At 34.1% G+C, this 20,157-nt stretch overlaps 2 protein-coding genes and 1 non-coding gene across 4 annotated transcripts; 1 reads left to right on the forward strand and 2 right to left on the reverse strand.

Moving 5' to 3' along the window:
• Window positions 1-270: 270 nt before the first annotated feature.
• LOC114179335 (kinesin-like protein KIN-12C) lies at window positions 271-12,703 on the reverse strand. Of its 2 annotated transcripts, none has more exons than XM_028065651.1 (34): window positions 12,107-12,703; window positions 11,878-12,033; window positions 11,054-11,137; window positions 10,833-10,952; window positions 10,634-10,747; window positions 10,437-10,529; window positions 10,172-10,332; window positions 10,012-10,086; window positions 9,801-9,888; window positions 9,629-9,687; window positions 9,460-9,523; window positions 9,244-9,309; window positions 8,987-9,145; window positions 8,763-8,867; window positions 8,355-8,590; window positions 8,199-8,268; window positions 8,051-8,095; window positions 7,903-7,961; window positions 7,421-7,472; window positions 7,266-7,322; window positions 5,095-6,835; window positions 4,898-4,971; window positions 3,466-4,767; window positions 3,273-3,380; window positions 2,914-3,074; window positions 2,617-2,701; window positions 2,444-2,518; window positions 2,016-2,282; window positions 1,566-1,664; window positions 1,404-1,478; window positions 1,269-1,327; window positions 982-1,093; window positions 798-908; window positions 271-714 (listed from the first exon to the last, which is right to left on the reverse strand). In XM_028065651.1, exons 1-34 carry the CDS (start codon window positions 12,494-12,496, stop codon window positions 580-582), a joined length of 6,657 nt encoding a protein of 2,218 aa, XP_027921452.1. In that variant the 5' UTR covers window positions 12,497-12,703; the 3' UTR covers window positions 271-579. The 2 variants fall into 2 exon arrangements, with proteins under 2 accessions (XP_027921452.1, XP_027921451.1); XM_028065650.1 differs by having other exon boundaries at window positions 8,042-8,095.
• A 5,395-nt stretch (window positions 12,704-18,098) lies between these two features.
• On the reverse strand, window positions 18,099-19,603 carry LOC114176970. Its single transcript, XM_028062172.1, has 2 exons — window positions 18,722-19,603; window positions 18,099-18,560 (listed from the first exon to the last, which is right to left on the reverse strand). The coding sequence occupies exons 1-2, from the start codon at window positions 19,482-19,484 to the stop codon at window positions 18,448-18,450; spliced, it is 876 nt and encodes a 291-aa protein (XP_027917973.1). The 5' UTR covers window positions 19,485-19,603; the 3' UTR covers window positions 18,099-18,447.
• Window positions 19,604-20,007: 404 nt separating this feature from the next.
• Window positions 20,008-20,080, forward strand: TRNAA-UGC. The gene has a single exon. It is a non-coding gene; the product is annotated as a tRNA-Ala (tRNA).
• Window positions 20,081-20,157: the final 77 nt, after the last annotated feature.

The raw sequence follows: 20,157 nt of genomic DNA on the forward strand, positions 1-20,157 counted from the left end.
AAATTAGTGAAATTAATTTTGACCTGTATAGTATATCGATAACAATATTAATAACGCAATTTATTGAATTTTAAAAATAATGGATAAATTATTAACTATTGATAAAATTAAATAGATAGATTTGACATCTTTCCATATTTTTGTAATTAATAAATTTGATGAATTTCCTCCGGATAATGTATTGTTGTCACCCGTAGGAAAGTTCCAATTTGAGTAATAGTAAATCAGACAGAGACGATTAATTGGCTAATAGATGATAAATTTTACACGAGAAAAAAAGAACGTAGTGCATACTAATACAAGCCCAAAAGCACAATTGGTACAAAATTCAAGATGACAACCTGGAATGTGTCAGCTGAAAACTGGAACATATACAAATCAAATAAGAGCTGGATTCGCTCCCCGAGGTGAGGGATAATAAAGGAGAAAACTTGCCAATTGGCAAATGTTATTTTCACAATACGCATAGTATCGTGTAAGTATTCTCCTAACACATATAGGATATGCGTACATTTTTTCTTTGGAAAAATTATGCTTCACTCTCTTGTGGGTGTGAAGAGAGTTTATGTACAGAGTTATTTAGCCTTGTGAATTATTATTACCAGCAAATTTGCGGAAACGAGCAGACTCGTCATTATGACGAGAAAGACGTCGTTCGGGTTGAGACAACCTTCTACTGGATCCAACTGTACCCATATTTAAAGCTCCTTTGTCCTGTAATCAATAAAATGAATGGCACATAAGGAAAAAGAGTAGACACTAGACCCTACCAAAAATAGAAAGTTATGTAAACACGCCTTAGTCTTTGATGACTGTGGAGCAGGATGGGTATTTCGTGTCCCAACAACTAAAGTTTTCACCGCGTCATCCAATTCGGCAACCTTCCTCAAGAGATTGGTCTTGTCCATCTACCAGAAACCATTACAATAAGATTTTGAATTCTTTGGGAAACTCAAATCACAAATATGTCTTCTGACATACCTTCAACATTTCATTTTGTGCACAAAGCAACTGATCTCGTTCTTGCAGTTGCTGCAGTGCTATCTGAGTAGCAAGTATATCTGCCTCTTTGGTTTTCAGTTCCGATATGCAGCTGAGTCATAAATTATGAAATGAAACTTTTGAACCTTTTGCAGTTTTAAATCGTCTAAATCTAAATAGTTTAATTGCGATAAAGAACTCCTTAATCATGAGCTATACCAATTTGAAACAATTAACTATAACGTATAATCACACACGGTAAGACGTGGTTTCTGAGGTATACTAACCTCTCTCTTTCTTCAACGAGATCATTTATGTGCTGTCTTAGATCGAGGTTCTCTTTTTCCTAATGAGAAAAAGATGGTAATTAATACAAGCACGTGATAAAATATAGTATTCACCTTGATTTTGGCTCTAAGTACCTTTGCAAAGAACTCTTCTCTATGATGCTGAGCCTCCTCCACTAATTTCACAATTTGGTTTTCGTCTATCAAATTCTATAAACATAGCAAAAGCAAAAACGCGAGGCAATAAGAAATCACAACCATCAACTCCCAACAATTATAAATGAATCTGAAACTTACTGCATAGTCGGTAATGTCCAACTTTACACCAAGAAGGTCCCGAATGACATCATGAGTCATGTTTTCAGTAGCGGCCAGCCTTGTTTGTAGCACGAACACCTGATCCACTATACAATTTAGACCACTATGCATTGAGTGATTATTGTGCTAATTTTTCTTACCACTGTTTAAAAATCCGTGAGCCAAATAGTAAACACTATTACATCACTGAGTAAGTCGTGTAAAAATTAAGGCGTGGAAGAAAAGAAATCCAACAAAAAACAAAAGGTGATATTGGTTTAGGTTGAGATGAGTTATGAATGACAACTAAACAACATTCTAATACAGATTCTTGAGATAATCATTTTCATTTTTTTTAATTTTCTTTTCATGTATTGTCTAAAACCCTTATATCTATAATATGAAAATGATATAAATGTGTACTCTCCAATAGTCTAAAATGGAAAAGACCTCCTTTTGCCTGCTAGCTGCAAGTGCTTCTAGTTCTTCCATACGTAACCTAGCAACTGATAGTTCTTGATCTTTCTCCTGATTCATCTGCTGAACAAGATTTGAAATGCATTTGAATGGTGAGCTCGAACCTCTTGTCCTGAATGGTGAGCTCGAACCTCTGGTCCTTACTGAGATTTTTTCATTTTTCTCTGGTTCTGGTACCACCGACGTTGAATTTGACGTTTCTGTTTTCACTTCAAGGAACATGGACTCCAGACACTTGTACTAACCAAGACAGATAAAAGAAGCAAAAGAGATGAGAATATAAGAATAAAAGATGATACAAAGTTTCTGGTATTCAAATAACAATATTGTTACTAAACTTGCTTTTAACTCAATGTGACCCACAAAATTAGCTGATAAAACATAAACGTATATTTTTGTACCTTTTGTTGGTACTGCGATGCTTGGGCTTCAGCATGCAACACAATTTCGGATATATACTCTTTGCACCTTTTAATCTTCCAAAAAATATACAAAATGTCAGACTTCTGGACAAAATACTATGATGTATAATAAAATTTAAATGTCATGTATCTTGGGAGTCTGGGAAAAATACCTCTTTATCTTGTTCTGCATTTTCCCTTTCAAGAAACCTTATCCGACTCAGTGCTTCATGAACTTCCAGTAATTCATTATGTTGCCTGCATCAGGGTTTTCAAAAGATGAACAAGGAAGAAATCAAATCAGAAAACGAAATAATCTGGACCAACTTTTCATGTAAAAAAATAGTTTACACTATAATCTTGTATCTCCACTTCATCGACTAATCAGGTTATTATGAGAGTGAAAAAGATTTACACCTACAGTTGATCAACAATATAATACATATCAAGGAAGGAATAGCAGCTCTAACCTAGATATCTGCTCATCAGTTTGAACGCTTGTGCTTTCTGAATCAGCATTCTTGGGAAATTTGTCAACTAACAATAATCTCTCTTTCAAAGCTTGGAGTTCCGTTCTTAGTGAATCACTGATTGAACGATGTCTTCCCACCTCCTCATCCATTTCATGTACCTATGACAATCCCATTCTAGTCATAAAGAAGATAATATGTAAAAGACCAGTTCAGTTATCCTATTGAGCATTAATAATATTACTGAAAAAGGTAGTGGGTATTAAACAATAATAAAATTACTAAGCTGCATCTCTTTGAATTACCTCCCAAAATCTTTTCCGTAATCTTTATACAAGTGAATCATACATGAAACTAACCTTTTTCTCCAAAACATTTATGGTAGACTCAAGCTCCTCAACAGAATGTTCCAGAATCTTGACTTCCTCTTCCTTTTGCTCAGCAAACAGCTTACTAGACTCTGATTCCTACAAATGATATTTCAGTTCCACCAAAGCTGGTTTCACCAATAAGAATTATTTGAAAGTGAAAAAATAATCAGCACATACATACCTGATGTGCTTCCATGGCAATAGCTTCCTTTTCATCGGCCAAGGAATAAGCCATCTCAAGCTTACCAGTCAAGACACAAACTTCTTCATGGAGTTGGTCTCTCTCTATTATTACCTGGTTTAGTTCATCCTCAATGCTTTCAAACAATGAAAGTGATTGGTTTTCCATTGAAGCTGTCAAATTAGTAATCTCGTTTTCCAAACCTCTAATCACCTCTCTATGTTCATCCAGTTTACCTTGAGCTTCAGTTTTGTAGGCATATAAATCTTTCAGAAGCTCCCTTAACTCCACATTTTGATTAGAAAGTTTCTCAATCGATTCTTTAGCAAGTTTAAGCTCATATTGTGACGTAGTTAAGGCCTTCTCGGTATTAACTAGAGAACCTTCAAGTTTCCTGTTCTGAACCAGTATATCATCAAGCTGACTTGCTTTAGTCTCCAGCTCATACCGAACTTGGCTAAGAGAAAATATTAACTTCTCAGTCTGATCTTTAATGTCCTTGCTGTTAGAAGCTGATTCCTGCAATAGCCTAAAGTCAAAAAGTAAGCCCTCTAATAACACTTGCTTCCTCTCTAACTCCTTTCTAAGAGCCATATTTTCATATAATATGTTGACATTGGGCAAGTCTGGCTGCTCAGGCACCTTCTGGACTAAAATACATTGATCTGTTTTCACTGCACCTTCACTACCCGTACTAATAACAGGCTCTGCAACACTAGAGGAATTCTTTACCAAATAATGCAATTCCCCCTGTCTGGCTGATTGCAAATTATGGTTCATAGTGGCGCAGGCAAATTTACTGACAAGCTCTGTTACACAGCAATTATACAGAACAAAAGATACAGATCCTCCATCCACCATCTGAGAGCAAATATCTTCCACCAATGATCTGATATTTTTCATAAAGTCTAGCATCTCCTGCCCAGTCAAATGAATATCAGAATACATTGTCAAAAACTTCTTTTCCATATCAGTTTGCATTTGCAATAAATGCTCTTCTAGCATAGAAACCGAATTTGCCATCTCTATCAAACTGAAATGGATGTTTTCCTTTAGTAATTGATTCTCTTCTTCTTTGTGACAAACTGAAGATTTGAGTTTTTGAATCTCTTCTTCCAAACTTGCTCTCTCAAGCATCAAGATTTCACCAGACTGCTTCCACATAGCAGTCAACTGTTTAGAATCTTCATATGCTTTCGTCAATGCATGTAGTGTAAGATCAGCTTCCTTCACTGTTGCATGAGCTTCAATAAATTTGGTTAAGAAACGATCATCAGGCCTTATCTCTCCATAACCGAATATCTGTGTAGAGATTGAGAATTAAGAGAACGTAAGAAACAGCCCTATATTCTTGTACTTTGTCAAACAAGAAATAAACTTAATACTTGGTCATTTATTTCATATTTAGGCAACTAAATGGAAAGCTACATACCTCTCTGTCATTCTCACTCTCTGCTTCGTCTTTCTGCAAGCTCAACTGGAAAAATGGATCTTCCGATTTCAGTTCTGTCATTCACCATTACATGATTTAGTCTTCTATTTACTTTTCATATGACTAAATACAAATAGATGTGACATTTAAAAAACTGTATATGTATGAAAGGAAAAATGGAAGTAGTGAAATGATACCTTTTGAGTAAGGACAGGATCCACCATCCAATTCTCGAAGGAAAGCAGACAAACAAAGATACAGTCTTTGAAAACCATCATATGAGGCATTTAATTCTTTACTCAGAAAACACACTACTGCTTCATTGAGAACTGGTCTTTCAGTGAGCTTTCCTGGATTTGATGATTTGCAAGCATCAGACTGAATTACAGTGGATCTTTCAGATTTTAGGTCTACAGTTTGTTCAGAAGCAAAGTTTTCCATTTCATTTGAAAAATCAGAGAGTGACGAACTATCCGTGGATTCCGTGCTCAATTCATCAGTATTTACAAGATCTTCATCCACATCAACTAATTGTAGGCTAGACACATTTGCTTCTGTGCTAATAAGACTCCCTATGACATTCAATCTTCTATTCACTTCAAGAAGTTGCTCTTTTATCTGATGCAGTTTGTCATGTTGGTTCACAAACTCCTTGTTTGCATGTGATGTTGAGTAATCTATTGTATAACCCTCAAAACTTGTATGATACATCCTTAAATCCCTTATTTCTTTCCTCATGTCCCGAGTTTCCTTGACAATGTCCTGAATCAAGTCCCTGTAAGCAGAAGTAAGGCTTGAAACACCAGTTTGGAAAGCTTCTGTTTGTATTTCTGTATCAATAAAAGACGCTTTAACAGCATTCTCCATCTCCAGTACCTCAAGTTTAGTTAACTCGACTTGAGCCTTAAGATCATTTAGTATCAAATTATTCAGGACATCTTGATTCTCAGAAATAGTACAATTTCCAAGTTTGCCTTGCACATCAAGTTCGTGAATGGAAACATCTTGAACAACACCATTCGTGTGAATTACTTTATAACTATCAGAAAGCCATTTTGCCACAAGGAATGCAGCATCAGCTTGTTTAGTTGCTTTACAAACTTGATTGTTTTTGTGATTTATTTCATTTTCTAACATCCTTATCATATTGGTCTTCTCATTTAACAAGACTTGTAACTCAATTGCCTCCTCAATGCCTTCATTCTTGTCTATTTGTTGAAATGCATTTAAGGTTACAGTTGCTTCCCTTAAGGAACTTAGTTTCACCTCCATGTCCAGTACCATCTTCTGTGCATCCTCCAAGCTATTTTGTAGCAGCAAAATTGCTTCCTCCTTCTCAATATACTTTTTGACAGCCATGTCAACATGCTCACAAATCCAAGAATTGACCTGGGGAAATGAACAAGAAATGCTTTTTACCTGACCACATGCCTCTTTGAGAGATCTTGAGCCTTCAAGAAGGAAGGTTGTCAGTTCTAATATTGCTTTTTCCCAATCTAAACTCTGTGACTTAATTTCCTTTTCTTTTTCAGCAATAATATTTCTTAGCTCTGCATTTTCGTGAGCAGTGGTGCATAACCTCTCTTCAAACTCTGACTGAAGATGGGAAAGCTCTTCCTGTAAGTGAAGAATTGTCTTTGTTGTCTCCATCTCAACCTCTTGAGAGATTCTTTCGGTCTCCCGTTTTTGAGATAATTGTATTATCCATTCATGTTGATATTGGTCATTAAGTAACCGCACTTCTTCAAGATTCTTGGCCATTTTTTCTAGCTTTGCCTTTAACTCTTCGTTGTTGTTATATTCATTATCTTTAGCAAGCATTACTGAGGCTGCCAATGTTTTTGTTTCAATTTTATTTGCTAAAGCGTCGCCATTAACTTCCCGTGTAGAGGACGGAACTTCGTCTCCGGAATCACTTCTCACGGATATTGTCTCAGCCTGTAAAATTGAACTTAATATGATGAACTTTGTCTTAAAACAAGAAAACACAAATGAAACTGGGTTCTCTCAAAGATGAGCATATGTGAAACTATTAACCATTAAATATTTCTCAAATACAGATTTAGAATGTCCCTCACCACAGGAATTTCCATTAATGAATAACAGTTTACTTAAGAAATAAGAATATTTGCTCAACATGAGGAAAATTACTAAGAAATTTTGTTTTCTTTGCTGCTTAACTTTATTTCAAGTCATGACATTGCTAAAGATTTTGGTCATATTGACTATCTACATATGCAGTAGACATAATACCAGATCAAAACTACGACATATGCAGACAAATGCATTGATGTTAAAATCACCATCATAAATAAAACAGACTAAAAAACAAAAGTTAAAAATGCGTTGCATGTTATTCTTTCCTCACCAATGAACATTTATCTGTCTTTAGAATTTCATTGGGATGCTCAAAAGAGTTCAGAACCTGCAAGAATGGAAAGAGTTAAACATGATAAAACAGAGGTTCAGCAATGTCTTCACAAGTGTTTCCAGTATTAAAATAGAGGCTCATATATACTTAACTTGATTGTAATTCAAATATTTTCCCAGCTCTGATTGTAATTCACCCACTTCTCTGCAAAGAATAAAGAAATTTGTTAGTAGTCTACCAGCAAATAGCTTTTAGAATTGCAATGCAATAATAGTAGTATCCACACTACAGACTATTTGCAATTATGATATGGAGAGAAAATGAAAACAATCATTTTTCCAAAAGTATAGACAACAAACAAGTCTCTCTCATGTTCTCCACATTATATGCACTATTCACTTGTTCTAAGTCGCTAAATGTCAAACAATAAAAACTTGTAAACTAAATACAGCTTTGATAAATATGCATTGAAGCTACAGCTTAGCATACAAGGGGACCCTGGAGATGAAATATGAAATGATGAATGCACTTATCGAGGGATTCGTTGAATAGAAGATGCATACAGGATAGAATACCAAGTATCTCATTAATAACGATTATGATAATGATGACGATATTTAAGGCAACTGTTTACCTAAGCAATTTAGAATTCATATTCTGGCACTGTTCTAGCTCTTGTGCAGTATCACTATCCTGAAATATCAAAGAGAACACCAAGTGAACAGAAAATCTCAGATAGCACTATTAATATGGCATAAGTAATAAAAGTGGACCTGATTTACATTTTTCATGGAGAATGTAAATTTTCCTTGGAGATTGACAAGGAGCTGAACATTAAAGAAAAATACCAAACATCAGAAATCCAACCCAGACGAAAGTTGATATTTATCTTTCAAAAGAGGGAGGTACAAATTATGGGATCTAACCAACCTGATCACGCAATTCAGATAACTCAGTCAGCAATCTTTCCCGTTCTCCATGCTCATAGGAGTTTTGAGATCTGGTAGTAAGAACTGATGTAAAATGAATCATTGGTATCCAGGAAAAGATTAAGACTAAAGAATATTAACTGTCCACTCAACTTACAGTTGAGGATGTCGCAAAAGTCCATCATTCTCCAAAGCAAGTCTTGATAATTCGGAATTTTTATCTATTTTCACTTTAAGTAACTGAATCTCCTCCTGCAAAGCCCTGTTTTCCTCCATGAGATACTTCTCAGCTGTCAATTTCCCATCTACCAATAACTCAAGTTGTTTGATTTTCTCCTTGTAATGCCTCAGCATACTTGAAGTATGATCAATATCCTCTTCCCTTTGTCGAACCTGCCAAAAGATGATATTACCTTAAGTTCTTGATGTATAAATATTTGGGCCTATTCACATAATTCCCTGAAAAAATTTCTAAGAATAGACTTTTGGTCTGGTAAAATTATAGTCAGGTTTTAAAACATGGATATCTTTCGGAGAGCTAGCTTTTTAGTCAAAACATACTTACCAAACAATTTTTGTGGTCTATTTCAGCCTTTAATTTCTGGATTGTAGTTTCTGCCATTTTTTCTCTCCTTAGGGCACTAACCAAAGCAGCTTTCATGCATTTGATCTTCCAGATATAACAGCTCAAACTTTCAGTGAATCTTGTAATAATTGTTATGTAATAACCCTTGACAATCTAATCCAACCCATAATACAAAACCCTCACCATAACTGTCATAAACTGACCTCTTTGCTTGGAATGAGTAGGTTGTGATCTGTTGTTGCTCTTTCTCCCAAAGAGTCATATCCTTCTGACACTTCACTCAATCTAAACTTCTCAGAATTTGGCTCTAAATTTGACGAGGTAGGAAATAATTTATCGTTCATCAGAAAGGACAGTTGACCCTGTTCAAGTTTAGTACATGCCTCAGATAAGTCAGCCCTAAGATGCAGTATGGTATTTGTCGAAAACCTCCCAAAATTTCATACATTTAATCAAATACCTTCAATTGTTGAATCTGCCACTGCAGTGCACTTACATCACCAGAAGCGTCTTCATTCACTTTTGCCTTTTATTAGTGTTAAGTGAAAGAAAACCAATTAATTCATATATTATCTAAATAAAAAAATATTACATAAAGTACGTTATGGTGTGTAATTCAAACACAAACCCAGAAATTTTTAAAAAAGGGAATGCAGGCATTTAAATAGGTGAGTACATTATTTTGAATAAGCTTCGCTCGCTGCGCAAACTTCAGAGTGCTTAGTGTTTCATTAGCACAACTGCAAGCGAAGAAAAATCGACATCAATGATATAAGAAAACAAAGAAACATCAAGGAGCAGTCATTGTTCACAATTTAAATTTAAGCAACAAAGTTAACACAAACCAAATTGATGGGCTGACATTCGCAATGACCATTGTCTTTGAATTTCCACCTAAAGAATCCTGCATACAAAGTTTTGGAGAGTACAACCATATTACTACAGAAAATGATATACTAGATCGTATGTAATATTACTGAAAAAACAATCTCAATTGAAGAACTTTGTGTATCTAACCTGAAGAAGAAACGTAAGTCTTGAATCTCTGTACGGAACATGCCTAGGCTTCCCATGGGCTAAGTCCACCAAAGTCATTATGACCAATCTAACAAAGCACTTAAAGTCAACCATTTGAACTCAACCAATTGTTGTGGTAAACTTTATTAAGATTCAACAGAAATATATCAACAGCTAATAAATTGATAAACAAGTCCGTGTAGTGAGTTACCCAAGTGTTGACAAAGATTTGTTTATATTTGCTGCTTCTTTCAAACGTTCACTATCTGCTCCAGAGCTTTTCTGCCTAGATGAAAGTACAAGTCAAGTCTGGTTTTGAAAAAGAAATTGCAACGATTTATAAAGATTCTGATACAAAAATATCCTGTTACCTTTCAGAACCAGCCAAATCTACTAAATTTAGCCTAGCAAACCTAAAGTGAGTCATAGAATCTTTCTCCCATTGGCTTTCAATAGTACAAGTGAAAACACTGTGAGACCGACTGCTTTCACAGTTCATATGAGTAGCAGCCACCTTCCTATTCGCAGTGCCCTGCGTAAGTATGTAGGTGAGGAAGATCAGATTAGACATGATCAAGCACAGCACAAAATATTAAGGTAAATTAATGGTGAACATATTTGAGTACAAAACCCAACCTGTAACAAAAGCCTGAGAACATCATAAACTGTTTCCACGCTATGTTCAGTAAGGTTTTCAACGTATACCCCCTTCTTCAAATCTTCTCTGAGCTACAGGAAGAATATTGAGTTTTAAACTCTGTTACGCAAACCATTAATAGTAACAAGTAAACAACAATTTTAAATCGGGTTAAATACTATAAATTGTGGATTACTTGCAGATTGGTTGATGAAGGCATGAGAAGATCGGTTATTTGCTCGTTGTATATCTCCAGAAAGGAACACTTGCAACTATATTTCAGCTTGTGATCCTTCCTACTCTCTTCTTCCTAAATAATAAATATTGCGTAAGAAAATCCAACATTTGAAACAATAGTATATTCAGCTGAAAACACAAACATTGTAATATCACACCGCTTTAATCCTCATAAACAAATAGTCAAAAACTCTTGGTGTGATCCCACTCTCATCATTAAGGTATCCTTCTGCTTCCTTAATCTCGCCCATCATGGTATATGTTTTACCACTACCTGTCTGCAGACAATTAGCCTCACACAACTTCAGTAACAAGCAAGGAAATACATAACAGCTTCTAGCAAAGAACAATACACTAAATCCCTACAAGTCCCACTTACCTGACCATAAGCAAACATACAACTGTTGTAACCAGACAAACAATTCTCCACCATGGGAACTCCAGCAACTCTGAACAGGTTTTCCTACACCAGTTCATCGCAATAATGAATAACTAATAAGCTATGAAGCAACAATACTTTCATTTGATTCATGTGTCTACATCAGATACATGTCTACTGTCAAATATCGATAATACTTTTAGCTACTCTCTAACATGTGTCTAGGAAGTATCCAAGTCTTTACAAAAAATCTAATAAATCTACATGTGACATATTTAGAAACTAGCATAATATAGAAACATATAAGCAATGACCATCGATTATCTTTTTATGGATAATCTCAAAAAAGGATGCAAAAAGAGTATTCTTATTTGTGGACAATACGAAGTGATTGACGATACAGCAATTATAATTTTTATTTTCTTTTTTATATTGTCCGACAGGTATACTCTTTATTTGGATTTTCAGAATTCGCAACATATTTACTCTGTGTGTGTGTGTGTATATATATATATATATATATATATATATATATATATATATATATATATATATATATATATATATATATATATATATATATACACACACAACACGACACACTTAGCGAATTTCCATACACATGTATCATACGCGTCTTGCATCCCATACATTCTAGAATAAATGTATCTTCTTATCGGAAATGTGCATTGTTTTATAAGTATATATACTAAGCATACGAAATAAACCATTTCCAACTCAGCCTACTTTCTTAAAAATCATTCACTTTAAAATTTGAAACAACATACAGTTTGTATACATTATAGTAGAGGAGATTCACTCACCTGGGATAAGGTCTCGCATCCTATATGATCAAAGGTGAATCTGGTTTCAGGATGACCAAGCCACACCAAAGTTTGCGCGCTTTCCTGCTTCAAACACCTACCATGCCCTTGCGAAACCTTCTCCACGTTACTCAACGGCCGAATCCTAATCAGCACCTGAAAACGCTACCTCGGTTACATAAACGACGCCAAAAAAACCAATCCAAACTCCGTTAGAATGTAAAATTACCTGCACGTTATGATCCGTCCAGAACGACGGATCGTCTTTGAGCTCGAAATGCGGAACGTTGACGCAGAATTCCGTCTCCTTGAGCAACGCGCACGCACTCGCTCTTCCTCCGCCGAGAGAAACCCTGGAAGCGTTTCTAGCCGGCGTGCTCTGCGCCGAGTTAGGTTCCGAGTGCGGCTTCCCGACCCTACCGGAGAGCCTGGGAGTTGCACTCCCGAATCGATGCTGGCGAGCAGGTTCGAGCTCCTGACACTGAGAAGGATCCGTTATGGAGTTCAGCGGAGTTCGAGGAGGTGGAAAGTTTATAGGGTTCTGCCATGCTTCCAATTCGTTCTCGTTCGTTTCGCTTTGAGGGTTTCTTCTAACGGATGTTCGAGTTTCCTTCCACATTTTGATCTGATTCAGATTCTGATTTCCTCAAGAGCAAGCTCGTTTGTTTACTACTGCTGCGGGATGGAATAGGAGGACCCGCCTCATTTCAAATTCAAGTTCCCAAAATTGTAGCCGTGCCCTTCAACCGTTTCTTTATGCTAACGTCACCCCAAAACACCTTTTAAATTTCAAACGGAAGCTCGTTCGTTGGGTTGGTCCACTTAACGCTGTGATTTGTGGAAGCTGTTGACTTCGCTTGGTATGTTATCACTTCTTCACTCTACTTGCCACTTACTAACGTTATAAAGGTCACAAAGGTTAAGTAATTGTAATTAGTTGATGCTGAAATACAGTAGTTAGTTATAATTAGTGGTTTAAAAAAATATTATACTGTTATGAATTAATGATTGTCCATTGATTTGATACATTTACTGATATGATTCATTACTCTTTATGGTAAATATTTGTATTGACTAAGTTGATTTGTTTCCTTTATGGATTACATATTGTATCTATAAATAGGACTCTTCCTATCAATAATAATACACAGATGAGTTGCTCCCTATTCTCTCATTCTTTATTCTCTCTTGTTTCTTCTCTTCTCTATTATCTGTCGTCATTCTCTATGTTATTCGCTTTATTTCATAACACGTTATCAGCACGATGAATGCTATGAATGACAATGAGGATCAATAAGCAATGATCATTGAAGATTGTCGGCAAAGAAAAGATTGGCCAAAATGAAAATATGCAAAGAAGCATAATTATATTTGTTTGCTAAACGAAAGGTTTTTGAACATATAGTTCGCACACCTGAAGTTATGAAACCCGTTGGGTACATATGAATTTTTGCGCAAAAATCAAATTAAGAATGATGAAATTGTTAGATACAAAGCACAATTGGTTGCTCAAGGTTGTTCACAAAACCTTGTATTGATTTGTGAAAAAACATATTCACTAGTATTGGATGCAACAACATTGCAATATTCGATTATCCTAGTTGCACAACAAGGTTTGCATTTACATCTAATGGATGATGTTACAACCTATTCGTACGATTCTTTTGAGAATCATATTTATATGAAAATCCCTGAATGATTTTATTTGCCCAACAAGACAAATTCTTAAGGGGGTTATTCAATAAAATTGAACATGCTCTTTTATTGATTAAAGAAATCAAGACGTGTGTGGCATAACCGTCTTATTGAGTACTTATTAAAAGAAGGATATAAAAAATGATCCTATTTGGTCTTGTATTTATATGAAAAGATCCAAATAATGAATTTGTCATAATTATTGTTTATGTAGATGACATAAACGTCGTTGAAACTACTAATAAGCTCACAAGGCAATTGAAAGAATTTGAGATTAATGATCTTTGAAGGGCAAAATCTTGTTTGAAATTAGAAATTGAGTATTTAAATAAAAGTATTTTTATACGTCAAGAGGCTTATATGATTAAGGTACTTAAAATGTTCTAAATGGACAAGTCATGTTCATTATGCACTCCAATAGTTGTGAGGTCGTTAGATGTTGATAAAGACTCTTCTTAGACCTCAAGAAAATGATGAAAATCTTCTTGGTCTAGAAGCACCAAATCTTAGTGTCATAGAAACACTAATGTATCTTGCGAATTATACTCGATCTAATATTGCATTTGCTATAAATTTGTTAAGCAAGATATAGTTCTTCAACTACAAGAAGAAAATGGTTTGGAGTAAAACATATACTTCGTTACTTTAAGGGTACTACGAATATGAGCTTATTCCATCCAAATGATTCAGATTCAGACTAATGGGTTATGGATATGCATGTTATTTTACATATTCTTACAATGTCACAATGGTTGATCACAAACAAGATGTTTGTTCACATGTGGTAGCACAATAGTTTCATGAAGGTATATGAAACAAACCATAGTAGCAACATCGTCTAATCATACAAATTACGAGGAAAGTTGTGAATATGTTTGGTTAAGGTTTATAATTCAACATGTGCAAGAAACTTGTGACTATCCCCGAGAAAGATGGAATCAACAACCATATATGAAGATAATAGTGTATTGTTCAATTGAAAGGATGATATAGATATCCAAAAATTCGTTCATCTGAAAATATGACAAGTCTATTTGTAAAGTTTTTGCCAAGAAAAACTTTTGAGCAAATGACTCACAAATTCGGACTCACCTTAATGATGTAAGTTTACATGAGGGGGAGAAATAGAATATGTGATGAACAATATTGTATTAAAGAATACAGAATGTTGTACTCTTTTTCCTTCACTAGGTTTTTTATCCCAAAGGGTTTTTCCTAGTAAGGTTTTAACGAGGCACATTTTTTATCAATGGACACTCAAGGGGGAGTGTTATGAATTAATGATTGTCCATTGATTTGATACATTTACTGATATGATTCATTACTCTTTATGGTAAATATTTGTATTGACTAAGTTGATTTGTTTCCTTTATGGATTACATATTGTATCTATAAATAGGACTCTTCCTATCAATAATAATACACAGATGAGTTGCTCCCTATTCTCTCATTCTTTATTCTCTCTTGTTTCTTCTCTTCTCTATTATCTGTCGTCATTCTCTATGTTATTCGCTTTATTTCATAACATATACAACATTTTTATTCCTGTTGGAAGTACTCATGTTTACTTCCAAAAAGAAAGAGAATCCTAGGTTGTTGTTTAAAAAGGAGAGTTTAAACTTTCATTTAATGAAGAGTTGTTATTTACCAAGAGTGTGTTGATTTTTTAAGGTTGATTTTTTTTTTTTGTGTTTATTTTGCTGGATTTGATTTTATTATTAATAGAAAGCTGAATCAAATCCTTTAACTTGTTTATAAATGTAATAATGTGGTCTCTTGCTATCTAATTAGTGGTAAAATAGCTAGTAAACCAATATCAGCTGTTTTAATTTATGCATAATATAATTTTAAAACAAATTCATGGTAAATTTTCAATCTCAATTTCAACATGTGATACGAAAACATTATTGTGTTTTAAAGATAAATATTTAAAGTTTATATTTTTAGAATATAATAATATAAAATATTATATTATTAATTTTTTAAATGGGTTTTTTTACCGTTTCTTCTCCTTATCGGTTTTTTTATTCCCTAAAACTGATTACATGACCGAATTACCAATCATTAGCCCAATTTTCAAAGCCAAAAAAAAAAATACAATTTAAAAAATTAAAAATATATGTTGACCTAGGATTTGTTTGACATGAATTCAAAATCGTAAGATTTGCTTAGTCAAGTTTTTGGTTCCAATATCACCTTTCTTTTAAGAGTTGTGTATTGAAACTCCTAAAAATGGGGTTCTAAAGCAGAAATGCACTAATTACCCGCTGAAAGAAAAACTAAACTCTTTTGATATAGATTTGAAGAGTAATATTTATATATACATAATGGCGGGATTTACATTTGAGTTTTATGTTATTATAAGATAACAAGTGGCCTACAAATTTCAAAAGCAAGTATATAATAATGAGTGACAATTTGAACTTATATTGGTGCTTTTTCTAAGGTATGCACGGATTACTTTGCCATAAACATCTATTTAGCGTTACAATCTCTAATAAAAAACTATAGATGGTAGAATCATGTGCAATTGTTATAAAATGGTTAAAATACTCCCTTAGTCCATGTTTTGTTGAAAAATTTCAAATAGGTCATAAGATTTTTTTTAATTTCAATTAGGTCCATATTTTTGTAAATGTGTAAGAATTAGACTCATTCTGTTAGTATGGTGTTAACGGTATTAAGGATATGTCACATGTCAGTTTCTCATTTTTTTGAATTTTTGAATTTTTTATTTTTTATTTTTGAATTTTTTTATTTTTTTTATTTTTTAAATTTTTTATTTTTTTTTTAAATTATTCATGACACGTGTCACATCAATATTGTGCCACGTGTCAAGTCATTGTTTGAATCTCAATTTGGTTCATATATTTGTTATTTTAATTATATTTCAGTCCATTTTTTTTTTAATTTCATCCTTTCCAAATTGAAATCAAATTTAACTTTTATATAAATTTTATAATGATATTTTTATTAAACATTTTAATAATATTAAGTTTATTTTATATTTTGTTTTAAAATTTTAAAATATTTATTTTAACTTGTTACAAAATTATTTTAAATAATTTATATATAAATGTTATAGTTGGTTTAAAATTAACAATTTTATAAATTTAAATATAAAATTTTAAAACAATTTTGTAAAAAGTTAAAATAAATATATTTAAAAAAAATTAAAAAATGGACTGAAATGCAATAAAAATAACAAATATATGGACCAAATTGAGATTGAGACAATGAATTGACATGTGTCACCTTACTGACTTGACATGTAACACAATATTGACGTGACACGTGTCATGAATAATTTTCAAAAAAAAATTAAAAAATTCAAAAAGAAATTCAAAAAAATTCTAAAAAAATTCAAAAAATTCAAAAAAATGTGGAGCTGACACGTGGCACATCTTTAACATCGTTAACTTTATATTAACGAAATGGACCTAATTGTTACACATTTTAAAAAATATGGACCTAATCGAGACTAAAAAAATCTTAGGACCTATTTGAGATTTTTCAACAAAAACATGGACCAAGGAAGTATTTTAACCTTATAAAATTTAAACCTGGTAATAAAAACGAAGATGGGTAGAACAAAACGAAGTTATTTATTATAAAAACATATGATAAGCATTTTATATCGCAATGTCTTCCCTTCTAAAAGCTATCCAACAACTTCATTTGTGGCACATGAACAATACATGTGCACTATTGGTCAAGCTATACAGATCTTAATCTTATACCAGACCTTCAAACCAGACGTAAGGTTTCCGGACAACCATTCATTACAAGAATACATAACGAAATGAATCCATATAAACCAAAATAATGTTCTTACTATTGTACTAAAAGTCATCATAGGGGCAATGCCCAATGTCCATATCGAAATGATTAGGACCCCTATGATGACCTTTAATATAAGAACATTTTTTGGGTTTATCTGGATTTGGATGATCCATTTCATTATGGATACTTGTAGTGAATGGTTGATCAAAAGCCTTATGCCTGGTTTGAGAATCTGGTATAAGATTAGAACATGTATAGCTTGACCAATAGTGCACATGTGTTGTTCATGTACAAATGAAGTTGTTAGAGGATTTTGGAAGGGAAAATGGGGGTGCAATTAGAAATAGTTGAAAATGTCACACCCCCACACGTTTTCTGATAAAGAAAATGTCCACCCCACACTTTTTTTCTTCTGAATTTGTGCACCCCCTTAATCAATCTCCGTAATTGATTATGAACACTTTGTAATCGATTACAATTTGAAATCGTTAACCCCCACACAATTTCAACTCATAAAAACGTGTGACACCTACACGATTTCTTAATCGGATTTAAAGAAAAACGTGAGAAGGTTGCACAATTTTTCTTTTAAAAAATGTGTGAGGACAACACGATTTGTTTATTTTCGTAATTTTTTAAAAATTTGTCAAATTTCGTAATATCGAAGACAAATTTGCCTACAACAAAAAACCAATCAACATAAGAAAGCATTGTATAATGTTAATCCTACGTGTGTGAATAGCTTGGTTCAACTCACTTTTAGGAGTGTAATACTTCACCTCAAAGTCATTTTGAACTCATTTACAATTGCAATTATATAGGATACAAAATTCCCCAAGCATTTTCGCTAATAACAAAACATATATCCTCATAATTGACCAACACCCAACATATTTTTTCCATTCCCATTCCTAGATACTGTGTTCCCTCACTAAACAACGCAATGCATCTCTTCTGTTTCGGTAAGCCATTTTTCAGAATTTTGAGAATAATAATAACTTGAGAATAACCACACTCTGTCAATGTAAACACAACTACACAAATTCCCTATGCCCTCTAACAAAAGAGTGGAAAACAATTAAAACTAAAGTCTCAAACAAGCCTAACAACACTCTTCTGAAAATAAGCCATAACAAGCAAAACTAGTAGGTAGTGTCTCCAAAGAACATCATTGCTCTGTCCTTTCGATATCATGTTTCCGGGGGCTAAGATGCAAAACAGAAAACAAAGACTTCATAGTCAGTATAAAAATAGTTTTTTTATTTTTATTTTTATAATTATTCTTCATATTTTTATCTAAAGAATAAATAAAACCTAGTATAGAATATGCAAGTTCAAAATGATTCAAACATCCAAAGTTTCTTACCGCATTGCCTTGTTGAATTAGCAAAACTCGAGCAGAGACATAGCAAGCCTTCTGTATCAGTATCAAAGCCACACGTGCCACCAGATTTTTTGCAGCTTTCACATCCAGTGTCTGGGACACTGAAAGAAAGCTTGATCCCATAAACCCAGTCCAAAGGGCCAACACCATTCAAATTTTCGGTGTTAATCACACTTGTGTAGTGCGTGCAGTCTAATATGTTCATGGACATGAACTTCACAGTGCCATAAGTGGTGAAACAGCAGGGTGGGGAACTGTTGGTCAACAAATGGAAGACCCTGAAGGCATTGCACGCGCCATAAAGCTCGTCGCAGGTGTGGCCAGCGAAGTTGAAGCAGAGGTACTTGTAATGGTTGAGAACAGGAGAGTCTATGGAGCAGTTTAGCAGCACGAAAACCGTGTCCTGTGATGGAGGGATTATGGCGGATTGAATATCGGTCATTTGGAAGTCGTGGTGAGGTTGGAGAATGGAGCAGGTGGACATTGCAGGATCGTAGACTACCATGGAGTTTTTTTCATAGTCGATGGATTGGACTTTGTAAGAGCCTGAAGGGGTTTGAAAGAACAAGTCAGTGCTGCAGTTTAGCATGTGTCTGAACTGGGGTGCACCGCACCCATCTTCTAGGCCAAAGGGGTAGTTTATGGGAATGCTGCCACACGAGGTTTTGCAAGGGGAGGAGAGTGTGAACGTGGGAATGACTTGTAATGTTAGCATAAGAAGCTTGAAGAAAATCTTCATCTGCATGTTAGAACTCAGAAGGTAGCAATGGTAGAAAGTGTTTGGATTTGATTGGAGGAAGGAGAAAAGGGTAGTGACTTTGGAATGCTGATTTCTTACAGAAAAAAGTGTACAAATGACCGTAATTTACTCGAGTAAGTTTGAATGGCTTTTTGAACGTTGGACACAGGCTGGTGACTGGGATCCACACGTTGAAAAAAATGATCAAAAAGTGAAGCAGTTTCGCTAGGTTATCTGTGAATAGTCATCTGGCTCCATCGGAATGCGTGGTTGTTCAATTATTATACTGTGCTTGTGCACTGCAAAAGCTTCTGCCACTTATATAAAAGAAGAAAACCTATCTAAATAAATATGAGAGGTGAAGTTTATTTTCAGATGATAAACAATGTGAAACGAGTACTAATATTGGCACACAGAAACAGAACAGGCCTAGAGCTGCAAATTTATTAATTCGATAAAGAAAATTTGGGACCTAAGATGTGTAACCGCCCTATAGTATTAATATATTATTTTATAAATATACAAACATGGGGATGTAGCTCAAATGGTAGAGCGCTCGCTTTGCATGCGAGAGGCACGGGGTTCGATCCCCCGCATCTCCAAATTTTTTAGAATTTTTCGAGTCTTTCTTTCCTGATTTTGAAGAGTAAATAACATTCTTTTTGTTTTCTCTTATCTC

This window comes from Vigna unguiculata, chromosome 3 (assembly GCF_004118075.2).
Source record: "Vigna unguiculata cultivar IT97K-499-35 chromosome 3, ASM411807v1, whole genome shotgun sequence".
NCBI lineage: Eukaryota > Viridiplantae > Streptophyta > Magnoliopsida > Fabales > Fabaceae > Vigna > Vigna unguiculata.

Coding starts and splice junctions, on each gene's coding strand:
- LOC114176970 (XM_028062172.1), bottom strand. CDS start 19,484: ATGCAGATGAAGATTTTCTTCAAGCTTCTTATGCTAACATTACAAGTC. Junction 18,561..18,721: donor TAATTCAACAAGGCAATGCG/GTAAGAAACTTT, acceptor TTTGCATCTTAG/CCCCCGGAAACATGATATCG.
- LOC114179335 (XM_028065650.1), bottom strand. CDS start 12,496: ATGTGGAAGGAAACTCGAACATCCGTTAGAAGAAACCCTCAAAGCGAA. Junction 10,333..10,436: donor TTCTCAGGCTTTTGTTACAG/GTTGGGTTTTGT, acceptor ATACTTACGCAG/GGCACTGCGAATAGGAAGGT. Junction 8,591..8,762: donor TAGACCACAAAAATTGTTTG/GTAAGTATGTTT, acceptor ATCTTTTGGCAG/GTTCGACAAAGGGAAGAGGA.